Raw genomic sequence first — 15,494 nt, 5'->3', positions numbered from 1 at the left:
TTGTTTAATGGAAATGTACCTTTTATTTTAGAAAAAACGTGGATCAAATGTGCAACCAGTTCATTCTAAGCATGGACAGAACAAACACACAGTCAAACACGTGTGCACAATCTCCATTTTCTATAAAACACTGTGATGGCTCCAACAAAAATGACAAGTTTGTAACATATCAACTAGAAACAGCGCTTTATTTTAAACAGTGCATCGCTTGTATTATTTTCATATTGCAACTAAGCCCAGTGTCAAGACTCAGACTGGTGTGTTGGTGACAGGGGAGCAAGGCTAATAGAAAAGCAGCAGCTGATCTATACATTATTGCATCACAATGACATCTTTAGAGGAGGAAGTTCACCTGAAGAACTGAGAGCTTTGTTTTCACCGAGATGTTCAGTAAAGGTTTCAACAAGGATTTGACACTTCTTTGACATCTTACAGTTTCATGTGGATGAGACAGATGGATGCACTGTACTGCACCGTGAGAACAAACACTGCATAGATACACACACAGAGCATCTTTTTTTTTTTTTTCATTATTGGAGGATGGAGATGCTTCAAGTTATTCAGGCAGCTCAAACACTGACCAGAATTTCATCAAATCAATTTGAAACCATAGAAAAACCAGTTTGGTTAGTGACAGAATCAAGTATTTCTGTTCATAGATATCTGTGGTGTCTTTTAGCAGTGAAGTCAGTTCAAGTCCTCATCTGTTTTGATGAAATTGTATTTTCATGCACATTTTTTTTCACTTAATTGGTTTTCAGTGTATTACTTTCAGTAGTTACAGTAGTTTTACTTAGGTAGTAGGTTTTTATCTGTAAATACATAGTAAATATTATCTTTAAATACAGGGCAAATACATATTGTTTTTGTTGATTGATGTATGTGTTTGTGTCCTTGCATGGACAAGAATGGCCTCACCATCAAAGGAAGAGGAGCTTATTATTATTAAGTGTGTTTTATTGTTTTCTATGGTTTCACTTTGTTCTGTGAAGACATTTTCACGACAGTCAAACAACCCTGACTTGGGAACACCAGATCCAAAATTTTAACGTCCTGCTAGTGCCCCCTGCAGGCCGTAGTGGTCATTACAGCCACGTAAGTGATGGATGCATGGCAGTTTATTCTTGGGGGAAGTCAGTTTGTGAGAGGACATAATCTCAACTAAAGTACACGTTCAAGCTTTTTCTTCTGAGCCGTATTGAATAGTGTTCTTCAGTGAATGCAGCTCGTTCAGGCTTCTTTACCCTAACTACAGTTCTTGCATAAGATATAGATTAAAAGTTACAATGCTAAACTAAAAATAATGCAATTAGAATGTGAGACAAACTGCATTCATGTCCATCCTGTTGCCTTTTCTGAAGTGCCTTTTTATTGTTTCCCTGATGACAAGTTTTGTTTCAAATTTAGACTAGATTGTGTTGTGTCGAATAAAACTGATTTTAACGTGGTCCAAAAACACAAATAGAGGATCCTGAGATGATGAATATGAAAATATGCATGTACAAACTGTGGTAAATGAGGTACAACTAAACCTCAGTGAATGAACATCAATGTTCCTTCAATCAAAGACAAAATCAGATCGGGCTCCAGGTGGCAGAGTTGACAGTTTGAAAGTTGTGAAAAAGTTTCTGTCAAATATTTACAACATATTTTGTCAAATAAATAATCAGTGAAAGGAGGAACATATTCTTTTGCAAAAAGTGAATGTGTTAAAGTCTTAAACTGTTCTTTCTTGTTGATAAACGTTCAATGTGCTGCAGAAAGTTCTCATCATATGAAAGGGAAACCCAGAGAGTGAGTGTTTAGGTTCTGACAAAAGTTAGGACCAAAGGTCTTCTTTTTACTGTAAGAACCAGGAAATAGCCTGGTCCAGAGTCCACAGTAAGCCTGGAAAAAAGTGGCAGTGGAGACAACATGGATGACATCAGGTGTAAGCAGAGGTGTGGACATCAGACAAAAGGAGGAAGAGGAGTTTGTGTACTCATGTTTCACTTCCATACATATAGCACTTTCAGACAGCAGGGGATTAGCGCATTGGATATTATGTTCAATTAATTCAAACATAAGATACTTTAGTCTTTTTTTAATTCTTATTATTGCAAATATATTAAGATGTGACTGTTGTACAGGTGATGTCAGTGTACAGAAAACAACATTAACACATTGTTAATAGATGACATTAAATAAAAAATTTATGAATTCTATTATTTTCTAAAGTTTTAATACTTTTTTTTAATGGGGAGTCAGTTCTGGTGTGTGTGTGTGTGTTCCATGTTGGGGCTGCTTGTACCTTTGACTTTTATATTTCTTGAATTCTGGCAGTGATCCTGCAACTTATTTTGTCACGGTGACGTCAGACATGGACTGGTCAGGAAAGACAAGAAACATAAAGATCAGACAATTTGAAGACAAACAATCACACAAAACACACAGATTATTGAAAACAAATAATTTGGAACTCACACTGAAACAATCCTCCCAAAAAATTAGTTCTATGAAAAATGCACACTGTATTTTTGACCTTTTTTGGTAGTTTTCAGTAGGAACTGTTATTGCCACTGACAAGGTAGAGATGCAGAAATATTAAGAAACACATTGCTGGTTTTGTTCTTCTCGTGTCAACAGCTACAATAATAAAGAATAACAAAATTCTTATTCTTTTATTTCTTTTTCTTCACTTTGTAGTTTGTTTGCCTCGAGATGCTGTACATTAAGAACCAGTTGAACATAAGCATGGGGACTTCTGAGGGAGGACATCTTACTCTTGCAGTAGTCATTAAAGCAGTTTTTCAAAATGGTGTGCGAGGTCTGCTCCTCCTCCAGAAGGAGCTTCTTGTCCCTTGAGAAAAAAGTCTTGAAGTGACTGAATTCTCTATTCAGGCATTTGTTCAGACAGAATCAACCCCCTCTAATCTGTGAGGACATAACGTGACCGGAAACCAGGCTCTGGGTCAAGAATATATTACAATGAAAATTAAAATGTCTTTGTGTCTTCATCCTGAGTGATTCCTCCCAAATTTTGGATTGGATAAAAGGAAAAATAAAAATCCAGTTTTATTGGAAGCAGATTTAGAGAACTGAAAGCCTTTTTTGCTAGTCAGGTTGAAAAAAGGCGGAAATTGTGAATATCCCCATGTTTTCATGCACATATATATGCAGGAATCTTTCATCCTCCAGCTTGACTTGGGTCCGTCAAAGGTTTTCTTCAGTTCGTTTCAGACCCAAGAGAGAGACATCTGATTCAGTCAGGAGAGAAGGATGCAGGTTTTCATCAGTGCAGCTGTGACGACAGAGCCTACTCGTCTCCTGGTCTTTTCTCCCTCTGCAGCTCCAATACACTCGAGGTCAGAGGTTGTTGGTTCAGATCCACATTGCTGCCTCAGTAGGGCGCAAAGAGAATTGATCCTTGGCTCGCTCTGATTGGTCCAGGAGCGGGACGAAGGAAGGAGGCTGTGAAGAGAGCCGATGAGGCTGGAGGGCGAGGATGGAGAGAGATGGCAGTGGTGAGGGGGGAGGAGGCGGTGGTGAGGAGGGGAGGAGATGAGAGAGGGGAAGGAGGGAGCGAGATGGAGGAGGCGAGAGATGAGGGTGAAGGGGTGAAGGGAGAGGAGAGGAAGGACGGCGAGAGGGAGGGCTTGACCAACTCCTTCTGAAGAGGAAGGGATATAATGTAACAAGAAGAAGATGGAGAATAATGGAATGGAGGAGAGATGAAACAAGAAGATAAACAAGGAGAGAAGAAGGGAAACAGAGAGATGGGAACAGGAAAAGAAATGAGGATAAAAAAAGGAACAAAGAGAAAAGGGAGAAGACAAGGAACGTAAACTTATTATGATCATATCAGTAAATTTAATGTGAGTATGAATGTGCGAGAAACACTAATAGAGAGACACTAACTGTGAGAATGGTTCGCTGCTGTTTGTTGTAAGGACTGTATTTGGGTTTACAGGGTTTCCCTGCCACTCTGTCCTTGTGCCTCCTGCTGGAGATGTGCTGCAACAACAACAAACGCACAGACAAAAAAGACAGAATTTTTTTGTGCACATTTATTGTGCAGAAGATTTAACTTTACACTGTGTCTGTTGTGAAATTTGCCCACATTTCTACCTGTTTGAGTTGGATCTCAGAGTTGACATGGACGTCGCAAATCTGACAGTGGAAGGTTTTGTTCTGCAGGCCAGAGCCTTTCACTCCAACGCTGCTGCCGTTCTTCAGCTTTGCTCCGGGTCGAGGGTAAGCCTTGATGGGCCCAGCACCGCTCCGAGCCTCCAGCATCGTCTTGTGCTTTGAACCTGAGAGCAAAAACACACCAACATTGCTGTATGTGCTGTACGTCAGTGTAACTTTAAGAGGAAGAAAATTAATAACATTATTAACTACTTAACTACTTAACATAAGTACACTAGTTAAAATAAGTAATTTTAAAATGTAAAAAAATACAGAAAAACTAGGAAATAAATAAATAAAAAAAATATTAGTCTAGATACATTGCTGGGAAGTTGAGAACCTGACTTTTTAAACATAATTAAGGTATGCATTTTAACTAAAACGCATCTAGAATACTAGATGTGAAGGTTAATATTGTACAGAATCAATACATAGCATACAATTAATGATAATTTATTCAATTCCTGTTTTACACAAGATTACTCCACACACTATTTGATAGAACACTGATATCAAGATGTTTCATATAATTGAGGATGACGATTCATGGCCTGTCTGAATATAGTTAGATAAAAGATAAATGATGAAGAGATCATTTTCCTGTTTCAACATGCTGAAAGTTCAAAGACACTCATATTTGAGACAAATTATTCAAACTTATACATGAAAGACACATTTCACAACTTCTTCCTGTTTTCTAATCATTTCAGGTTGACCTACCATCCTTTTGTCATTTTGTTAACAATTGTTGGCGGAGAATGGAAATTACATTACTTACATACTTCTATATTATTTTTCTACTTTTCCAGAACTTTGTTAAAAAACCCACCATCATATTTAAGATAAATATACAAATGTATGACACAAGCAACTTTCAAACTCCTCCCTCCTCACCTGCATTATGAGCCTCCAGCTGAGACAGAGAGTTTACGGCAACTTTGCAAAGAGAGCAGTACAGCAGCTTCTTTGCCTTCTCCTCCTCGGATTCCACTGAGACAGGAACATCCTGGGAGGATGGAGGAGCAGTGGGCGAAGACGAGGTGACAGGGGCTGGTGGAAGCGGAGGAGGAGAAGCTTTGGAAGAAGTGGAAGACAAAGAAGGAGAGGATATTGGGCTTGGAGCAGGGAGAGCAGAGGGAGGGCTGGAGGGAGGAGGCTCACTGCCTGCTCTACTAGAGGACGGTGAGGATGAGGAGGGAGGGGAGAAGGAGGGCAGGAGGAAAGATTTGAGAGCAGTTGAGGAGTCAGAGAGGCTGGAAAAGTATTCTGGAGGAAGGAGGAGTAGGAAGAAGAAAACAAAAAGAGGAGGAAAAAAAATAATTAACGTCCACTGATAAAGAACAAACTTGCCCCTGAATAAAAACTTGAAATGTTATCAGCAATTCAACCTGCGTGCTGATTGGTGCTGCTGTTGGCTGACATATTAAGGGCGGGGCCAGCTGGACTGGAGCCGCTCCCATTGGTCTCTGCAGTGATTGACAGCTTGGTCTTAGACTTGTTCTCCTGTGACTTGACCTTCTTGGCGTGACGGCTGCCTCTGTAATGAGCCTCTGCTTGAGACTGAACAAGGAACATAAGACAGAGTTTTTAATTTTTCCTCAGTTAAACCAAAAATATAATATTACTCACACTGCAACCGGATTCATTTAGGTGTCTGGTTAATTAGCCACAAGCGCCTAGAATAAAAAAAAACAGTCTGTGGACCACAGAGGACTGGTGATGTTTCCACAACCTCACTCAAATGGCTTTATGAAAAACTTTTACCACACTTTTTATGTAGGCAAAATCTATTATTTTGATAGCTATCAACTTTTGTCTGGAAAAAAAAAAGAAAATCAAATGTGAAGGGAAATGTGGAACAGTTCGGATGAAATCAAGTACAACATTATAATCAGAGGCATCCACCCGCACCTTCTCTGGGACTTTCTGTCTGACCATGGCCTCAGTTTAGTGGGGAGTGCCAAGTCATTACAGTTCATCCTTAACAGATCATGAATTTCCCATTCGGTCTTAGGTGACCTGAGTGAAATCTAATTACAACAGTTTGTGCATTTCCATTTGTGTAAACACGTGTCATTTTACCCTGTCAGTGTGACACATACACACTGCAGGTTAGTGTCCTCATGTGACTGAAAACATCCAGACTCAAATTTAACTCAGCTTAATAAACTGTTGACACTATCCTCCTCAGCAGTGATTCCTGCTTCCATGTTCACTCATGAATAATTTTACCACCTTATTAATTATTCATGTTTGATTGGCACGTCACCCGCAGCTTGTTCCGTTTACACAGCACTGGTATATTTACAGAGGGGTGAGGGTGCACCTGCTCATATAAAGCACTGGCAGCATTTTATAAGGTTTTGGCAAGTTCAGGGGAAAATAACAGGAAATGACACACCAAGGTCATGTTTGTGCATCCAACCTAGACACACATGCAGGAAAGTTTGAGTCTAGTTTACCTAAAACCTAAGCCTGGGTTAAGCTAAAGTAAAAAAAGTAAGAATGAATTTTAATTTCATCAAATTTACATTAAAAAAAGAAAGAAAATAGTAAGTTATGTAGAAATGATACCAGCCCTTTTTTTAAGTTTGCCATTCTGTTATTTGGAGTCTGACCCACAAATAAAGTATCTCCAAGGCTTGTTTAAAAATCAAAGTCTTGAAGCTGCTGGAAACAATACATTTTTATGTTTCAGTGCTAGGTTGGCAGTTTCCCCCGCTCTTATCTTTGCTATGCATTGATGCATCTTTGTGGTCATTTTGTGTCTCTTTGTAGTTGTTTTGAGAGGGGTTTTTGTAATGAAACTTATTTGACTTGAGCAGCCAGTTTGCCGTACTCTTAAAGGATCAGTGTGCAGATAAAGCACATGAAAGAACTGAAATAGTCACAATATACATACACGTACATCAGAGTTAAACCTCAATTGGCAGACGTTACATGAGATGACCTGTTTCTTCTTGGGCACCATGGTGACGCCAAAAGTGTGGTTGATGACGGCCTTCTGTACTGGGTCCATCTGGAAACATGCAGAGGTCATAGGTCAACAGCCTGCTCGGGATAAGCCAAACAGTGAAGACAGAGTGTCTGTCCTGTCTGCAGCTACAACATATCCTGGCACCTTGTCCTGTTACTGTCACTTGTCCACTTGACGCACCAAACACAAATGCGCACGCACGCACGCACGCACGCACGCACGCACGCACGCACGCACGCACACACGCACACACACACGCACACACACACACACACACACACCGTGTTGAAGTTTGGAAAAAGTCCAACCGGTGATGTTGTCTCGACAGAAAAGGGCAGGAATGGTTTTACCATCACTGAGGGACCAGTGGCCCCAATCAGCCCCGGCAATGCTCCGCCTACTGAGCCACACCCACCTCCTATAAACAAAGAGAAAAAAACATAAAATTATTAATGTCCCAATGAACAATAAATATTAGGTTTTGGAAAAGATGTAGCTACTGTTTTTTTTTTTTTTAGAAAGTCAGTGTGTAATTTGTAGTCAGGAAAAATACATTCATTGTTCAGATCTCCTTACACTGAATAAAAGACGGAGTGACAGCACCGTAACAAATCAGTATATACTGTAGATACAGAGCCGCTCTTTTTTTGGCAGGTATCACAAACACTTTGTGTAGCCAACAGAAAGTCTGCCTATTCTTGATTTAGGATGATTTTCAATCATCAATATTAGATTTTATTTATTCAATTGCCAGAGGTACCTTGTAACACCTGTAGATGATTTAGTCAAGTTCTAAACCAAATATAAATATTGATTTAGCAAAGGTTTTTTTCCAAACCTTTGGGCAGCAGTACGGTACATTTCAATTAATGTTCATCTCAGAAGTAAATCCACGAGGCGGATGTGAATATTTTCTCCCACTGTGTACTCATAATTACTGTCAACACAGAGTTAAGTAACAACCACATTTTAACTTTAACTTTAACAAACACTGAAGCTACTGAGTTATGAGGCAAACCATTTTACACACTGATAAAACATTTCTTGGCGAAGCTGTCAAAGAACAAACGAAGGAAATTCATCTCACTCTGCCCTTTATAAATGTTCAACCTGGAGACTTGAGCATCTGCTTTACAGTAAGAGCAAGATGAACATATGGGGCTGCAGCTGCTAAAGGTAGAGAAAGGTAATAATATGGAGAGAGAAAAGGTGTTCGAGGGGTCGAAATGAGCAGCTCACATAATGAGTCCCTTTGCCACAGGGACTGTAACAGCGGCTGTGATCTTGTCATATCTTCTTCACAGGCTTAAATTACATTTAATCAGGTGCCTAAAATGTGATCCGCTCCGCTGCATTCATCGTGCCGTACACAACTATTAACAAACAGAAATGTGTTTTACTGGAAGTTTTACTGGAAAATATTTGAGATTTTAATATACATTGGAAGGATCATAATCTGAACCATTACTTACATCAAATCATGACATTATTGAAGTGTAATTTCAGGAAAAGTGGAGGTGAATTCTGAGCCCAAATTTAAACATGTTTGTTCCCAGTTACATATGAGTGGGTGACACATGTACAGTTCATCCACAGCAATAATATAAACGGAGCGCATGATCAGGTTGAAGTACATTTATTTTTGTGTATATTTATAGTCACCACTTATAGAAACCCTGCAGTAATAATATGAATCTCATAACAACTAATTGTGGGTGCAAACATAGAGCAACTTAATCGGCCTTGACCATGGAGGAGGAGGAGGAGGAGGAGGAGGATGAAAAGGAGGAGGAAGAAGGAGAAGGCTAATCTGTCCAACATTCTATCCTTTTAAAATATACAGTAAAGTGGTCTAACTAAAAATCTCTGCCTTGTAATTGACCACATTATCAACACCTATTCTTTAAGCATTATATAGCCATTTTAAGTACCATATTATTCATTCATAGCTATTATCTTTAGGGACTTAAACTGTTTAAACCCTTTTAAAGGCATTAAATGAACTACAACCCACTGAAAGGTGTTTAGTCAGGGCAGGCCAAGGCAGGTCAGTCTGGCTGTGGATTAGCTGCATGCCACATTGCTGCCCTCTGAGTTTGTCCACATACAGCACAGGTGGTGTCAGAGTCTGTATTTATCACCACAACTCTTTATAAAGATCAGAACAACATGACACACCACTGTACTGTAATCAAACACATGTAGCTGGGCACAACGCAGCTCAGATCACTGACCAGATCTGCTGTTAAAATGATTTATGATGGTAAATACAGACTGTGGCCTATTTTTAAAGACGGTGAAAAGTGTCAGCTGCTTGGACCTGCCAAAATGAAGGCTGTGCTTCCAATAAAGTTAGAGTGAAGACGTTGGGCTAAAACCATAGGCTGTCGTTACCCAATCCTCTATTAAGAATCACTTAAAATGTCACACGGGCCCTCTTCAAGAAAAATGATCTACCTCATGCAGTGTTCATCCACAGTATGTCTGAAGGCAAATCTTCAGACATAGTTGGTGAAGGATCTACAAAGTGAAAACATGAAACATTCAAATAACCACTTTTAGACAGTATTTCCACAACGGCATTTATGTTGCTGCACTGTTTGTAGAGGTGGCAAAGGTCAAATCCATCTTATTATTTCTCCTCCATGCAGCTGGCTAATTGTTATGTGAAGCAGACACATCGAAGAGCTTTTTATAGCACCTCAAAAACATCTGTAGATCCTATTAAGGATCACTCAAATGGCAAAAGAACCAATCAAAACTTATCATGAAGCACTGAAAAGCATCTTAAGAACCCATAACACATCCAAACAGCCAACTGGATCTCCTTCAAAGTTTCTAAAGTTTCTAAGTGATTGAATCACTGTCAAACATTATTTCACTTTTTCCAATAAATCTGGATTATTGAATTGTGGGATTGCTGAAACCTTACAAGTTATTTATTGACCAGTTAAACTATTGCAAACTATACTAAAACTATTATTGAACAGACAACTCTACTGTCCCTCACAGTTCTTTTTCATGGTCGTTGTTGTACTGATGCATCAGTAGTAAAATGCCAGGAAGGACACAGATACATCTATCAGGTACAGGTACATGATTAGACGCCACGTAAACAGGATATACTTCATTATTTTGGAGGCAGATTAGTGTAGTTCTTTTGTGCCATAACCCAGGTTATCATTTTACCCAATCCCAAGAAGACTTTTCTTTTGCTATTGCAGTACAGTTCATTAAGTTACGTAATTATTTGCCGTTTGGTTGCTGTCGTTCCAAAATATAACTGATACATACATTGCACTTTTTGGTGTCTTTCTATTTGTTTTCCTAGCACAGCGGTCGGACACCTACAGGGTGGAGCTAGAGACACTGCATTGGCTAACAGAGAATCATAATTTTCAGGGGACAACATGAATAGAAAGGGGAAAAATCCTAACCTGATGTTTTTAAATCTCTCATAATACTATGCATTATGAGAGAAAGAGACATGCCAAGAAGGAAGAATACAAAATCCCAGATTTCCTTCACCCTTCGTTAACTGTGTCAAATTCATTGTCGTGAGTACACTGTCACACTGGTAAGATGTCCTGCTATTACATTAGCTGACACAGGCATCACCACCCGGCCTACACGCCCCACTGTGGATATGCAAACTAAATCAGGCTTTTCTGCTCCTAACCATACTTTGGCGAGCTAAACTGCAATGGCAACACCTAGTGAAATCTTAAAAACGTCCTTAAAGCCACTTATTATCTACTTAAGTAATACATCACCTCTCAGACATTAAAGACTATTATTCACCATGAAATCTGTTCAAGGAAACTATCTCAGGAACCCCAAGAACATCCTGGCAGAGTATTTGAGCCTTCAAGGACCACTTAAGCCAGTACAAATCCTGAGTCTCAATCTGTCTCACCACTGTCTGACCTTTTTTCAATGTCAGTGTTCCAGTGTTCATCAACACAACCCTCACATATCTGATAAATGTAGCATGAATATTGTTGTTTTTTTAAGCTGTACTCCATTTAATTACTTACGCAGTGTGAATGTTGAGCTCCTTTTACTCACTTTATGCTCTCTATGAAGTGAAAATGGTTTTCAGTATGTGTGTGTGTGTGTGTGTGTGTGTGATGAAACATGTGGTGACAGAGTCGTCTTAATTCTGTCCCTCTGTCCTCTGAGGTCTGATTACAACACACACACACACACACATACACATACACACACCCACACAGTAACCCTTCTCTCTTACAGTAAGTTGCTGTTCTAAGAAGCTGCTATAAATACGGTTACACATCTGTTACTGCATTCACATGTGAAGTGTGTAAACCACCATGAGAAGTGACCAACAATAAGGTAACACACCAGATAGTATTTTTTGCAGGACGTCAGTAACTGGTCAAAAGATTTATTGAAGCTAGTTGTCACGAAAACTCTTGTTTCAAGGTTTGTTATCCAAAAGCTATTTTAAACTTACACGTTCCATGTGCAGAGTGAATTGAATAGTTGACATAAAATGACACCAGCTCTGAGTATTTCAGACCACTGTGATACTGAATCTTCTTGGTTTAGGCCAGTTTCACTTTTGGCGTATTTCCACCGGCTCTACTCGCCTCGGCAGGGCACGGCATGGCCCAGTTTAGGTTGCATCTCCACTAAAAAAAAAAGTTCCTACTCAACGTGGGTGGAATCATCACTGCACTGCTGCGTGAAACTGTGGTGACTTTGTGTTTTACATGCAACACACACACACACACACAAACGAGTGACTCGTGACTTGTTTTCAGTGTAACTGAATCACATCACTATAGAATCCGTTAATTAAAAACATTTTGTTCAGTACTTTCTCTATGACCGGAGCACAGACTCCGTCTGACACAGTCACTGGACTGAAACACAGCGGCAGGGTCTGTGATGCAGCTCGCCTGTCGCGATCAGCAGTGCCGTCCTTAAATACACCACTCCTGGTATAGTTGCACATTAACTGTGTTGGACGTCTCTTCCCGTGACTGCACTCTGACCAATCAGTGGCTGGCAGTCCGACCAATCATCGCATAGTATCTACTGTGCATGCTTGGAACCTCGCCGAAGCAGGTACTAAAAATAGTGTCTGGTACCAGGTACTATGCTAGTGGAAACGCTACTTAAACCGTGCCATGGCGAGGCGAGACGAGTAGAGCCGGTGAAAATACGCCATTTTACAATCTAATTCATACCAGGCCGGTGCTGAAAACAGTTTATATGGAAACTGGAAAAGACAGATTAAGACCAGAATTACCTTTTGTCTGATACTGTCTATTTGCTGTTTTTCCTTTAGAATAACTGATCTAAGGATTTTGATTGTATCCAAGGTTGGATATGGTTGAAGATGGACAAACCTGTGCCTTATGCAAATGTACATTAATATAAATCATATATAGTAAGAATGAAAAATAATATAATTTGGTAGGTGCTATAAAGGTAACAAAATATGAGGAAAAGGCTGAACCATGTGGACCATGTATACCAGATGTTTCAGTACACATAATACGTTCATTCCATCAGTGGTCAGCTTCTTCAAGACAACTTGAAGTGGTGTGTGTCAAACATCACCAGAGTTGTGCTTAATGTGGAAAATTCACATGGATGTACTTTGGCCTGGTGAGCAAATCCATACTTCACACTTATTAATGTGCATTAAATCAATTTGTCACCTCCAATTTCCCCAGTGCTTGTGTGAGTGAGCCTAAAATCACCAGACCATACCAAACATTCAAACCAATCAAGGGTTTATTGCTGGTGCCGCATTTGCAGCTGGTTGGGATAAAATGGTCTATAAATTATTCTAGACTTTTATAAAGTCATAGCATCCAGTTCCCTGGTGTTGGTCAGTCTCTGATCTCTGCAGTTGTTACATTTACGATCTGGCTACTGTCAGGGTCAACTCTGGCATTCACACCCTGACACAAAGAACACACATACACAACTGTTGCAAAACCACCTCCATATTTTGGCAGGTTGGTGGTGTCACTAAAAAATGTGGTTCCTATTTAATTACTCACATTGTGGCAGTGTATATACTGTAAATTCACATCAGACTGATTAAGGTCTGTACAACTTTTTTTGAGATGGTTGCAGAAACTGGGGCAAAGTATCCTTCCTGTTTCTGTTTTAACCAAACAACAACAGAATATTTGGCACATGTTATGAACAATTGAGACATTTTTAGGAAGAAATGTCATACATTTCCTAGGTCCATGCAACTTTTGAAATATGTGACCAGCCACAAGAAAACCAGCAACAAGTCGGCATAGCACAAGTCAGGTAAACAAAGAAAAAATGATTTTTTTATAAAAGAAATTAGTGATTTTAATTTTTTTTACAGAATATACAAGTTGAAATCGCGGAGAAGCCACTCTCTTAAAACCATAAACTTTCTATTGATCTTTGGGTTGTTTTATCGCTGTGAACTCCAAGTTGAGGGTATGGTGATACCACATTCGAGTGCTTTTGTTGTTTTTTTCAGATGCACGTCAAAGAGGAAACACATGGCTACTTTATATGCAGCCGCTCCTGTGGGCTACTGCTATTGCTACTTCACTGCTGCGTCATTGAATGAAGATGGACAAGGAAAACACATTTCAGAAGAACTAAATCAAGGCTGCAACCCTTATATTATGATATCATTTCTTTACCTATATGACAATAAACTGCTAATCTTTAGATTTTTGACTGTTGGTCTGACAGAAATAAAAAATGTCACCTGATGCTTGGATAATGATACATTGAACAATTTGTTGTGATAATAATGATAATCTAGTTAACTGATTAAGGAAATCAATTATATAAAAGAAAATGAAATAACGGGAGAACCGTTTCTCTCTCTCTAATGCACACACACACATTACTAGATAGGTGTAATTATAATAAAATGAGCACACCCCAGCAACCAGTTGGCCAATTACAACTCATCTTTCAACTGCCCTGATGTTTATGTGTATGTGTGTGTGTGTGAAACAACATTGGTCTTTCTTCACAACTCTCTAAATATGTTAAAGCAGTTATTGAAGCGTCTCAGTCATTCAGCGTATTTCTGACTGACAGAGATGCTTTAATATCCGACTGCAAGCATAGAGTAATTTAATGAGCCCAGCTCTTCTATTGTTAGAGAGACAACATTGTTGATCTGTTCAAACTTGTGTTGACAGCACTGACCTTTCCAGGAGGCAAAACAGAGGATGGTTGTGTGGCTTATTAGCTGTGTTTATCCCACTCTATTTTGTTGGACAGCTTTGATGCTACAAATCCATCACCTGAATGAAATGTGTGGATTTTTATTTTCCGTTTTAGTGACTAAAGCTAAGTAAGATAACTGGCGTTTGTGGCAAAGGCTGCAACTGACAGACAGAAAAAACTGTGTGCTAAAACCACATGTTCCACAAAATATTGCAAATGTGCTGGGTCACCTACACTGTCACTAGTCTGGTTTGTGTAAAATGGGTCAAACAACTACACCAAACTACAGCTGCATGCACAATGGCCCATGATGGGGACCAAACTGTAAATCCAAGTGACATAGTAACACATCAGCATGAGAGCCAGTCAAAGGAAGTAACACAGAGATGTGTCAAGCTTGAGCAGATTAAAGAGTTTCCCAATAAAAAGAGAACGTTTCTCAAAGTCAAAGAAGGATCCTCTAACAGGCTGAATTTTGAGGGTGCTGATATTAATACCCAGCTAGTAAATGGCAGCTAATATGCCAGCAAAAGACAACATACAAAATAAACAGTTTGCAAACTACATGGCTTTACTTGTCTACCAAGCTGACATTTCAAGAGCAATCAACCAGTCAGTGACACAGTGGCACACACTTATAGCCTGTTCGATTAACACATTCCGAGAATGTCTTCCCATGTCTCTGTGGGACTTGACTTGGAAGAACCCACTCTACAATGGGAAGAATCCTTTACTTTGAGAAGTATATAGTGACCACCCAATAAAGTCAAATTTCTCCCTCTTTATGGCAAGTATAGCCCATTATTTGGCTTCATTTTGATGAATTAATTTTACAATGATTGAACTCTTTTGCAAAGACTCAGAATATGTTTTTAAATGTTATATATTGTAATAGTATAATGTAGACTCTATCAAGTCCAATATGATTCAGGACTAAGTCGCTTTCATATTTTTAAGCTTATATGTTAGTACTAAACTAAATGGTGCATTGGAGAAAGGTTGAGCATCAGGGTGTTTTTTTCTGTGACATAAACTTCACTATATTATCATCCACACTGTTATTACAGCTTAATTTCAAGTCAGCGGGGAAAGTGTGAAGTGATTCAAGCCAATGGAGTTTAAGTGAATCCGATAT

General features: G+C 39.3%; 1 protein-coding gene across 4 annotated transcripts in view; it reads right to left on the bottom strand.

The window, feature by feature from the left end:
• znf385b (zinc finger protein 385B) overlaps window positions 1-15,494 on the bottom strand; it is a 47,556-nt gene continuing 32,062 nt past the window's right edge. For 3 of the 4 annotated variants that reach the window (XM_058622819.1, XM_058622822.1, XM_058622823.1), the window contains 7 exons: window positions 7,426-7,562; window positions 7,076-7,186; window positions 5,556-5,727; window positions 5,062-5,433; window positions 4,108-4,292; window positions 3,898-3,993; window positions 1-3,649 (listed from right to left, as the gene is read on the bottom strand). In XM_058622819.1, coding sequence (XP_058478802.1) covers window positions 3,380-3,649; window positions 3,898-3,993; window positions 4,108-4,292; window positions 5,062-5,433; window positions 5,556-5,727; window positions 7,076-7,186; window positions 7,426-7,562 — 1,343 coding nt within the window. In that variant the 3' untranslated portion in view covers window positions 1-3,379. The remainder of the gene's footprint in view (window positions 3,650-3,897; window positions 3,994-4,107; window positions 4,293-5,061; window positions 5,434-5,555; window positions 5,728-7,075; window positions 7,187-7,425; window positions 7,563-15,494) is intronic. The other variant, XM_058622821.1, reaches the window with a different exon arrangement.

This window comes from Solea solea, chromosome 2 (genome assembly GCF_958295425.1).
Source record: "Solea solea chromosome 2, fSolSol10.1, whole genome shotgun sequence".
Classification (NCBI taxonomy): Eukaryota; Metazoa; Chordata; class Actinopteri; order Pleuronectiformes; family Soleidae; genus Solea; species Solea solea.
This window is presented reverse-complemented; position numbering and strand designations above follow the sequence as displayed.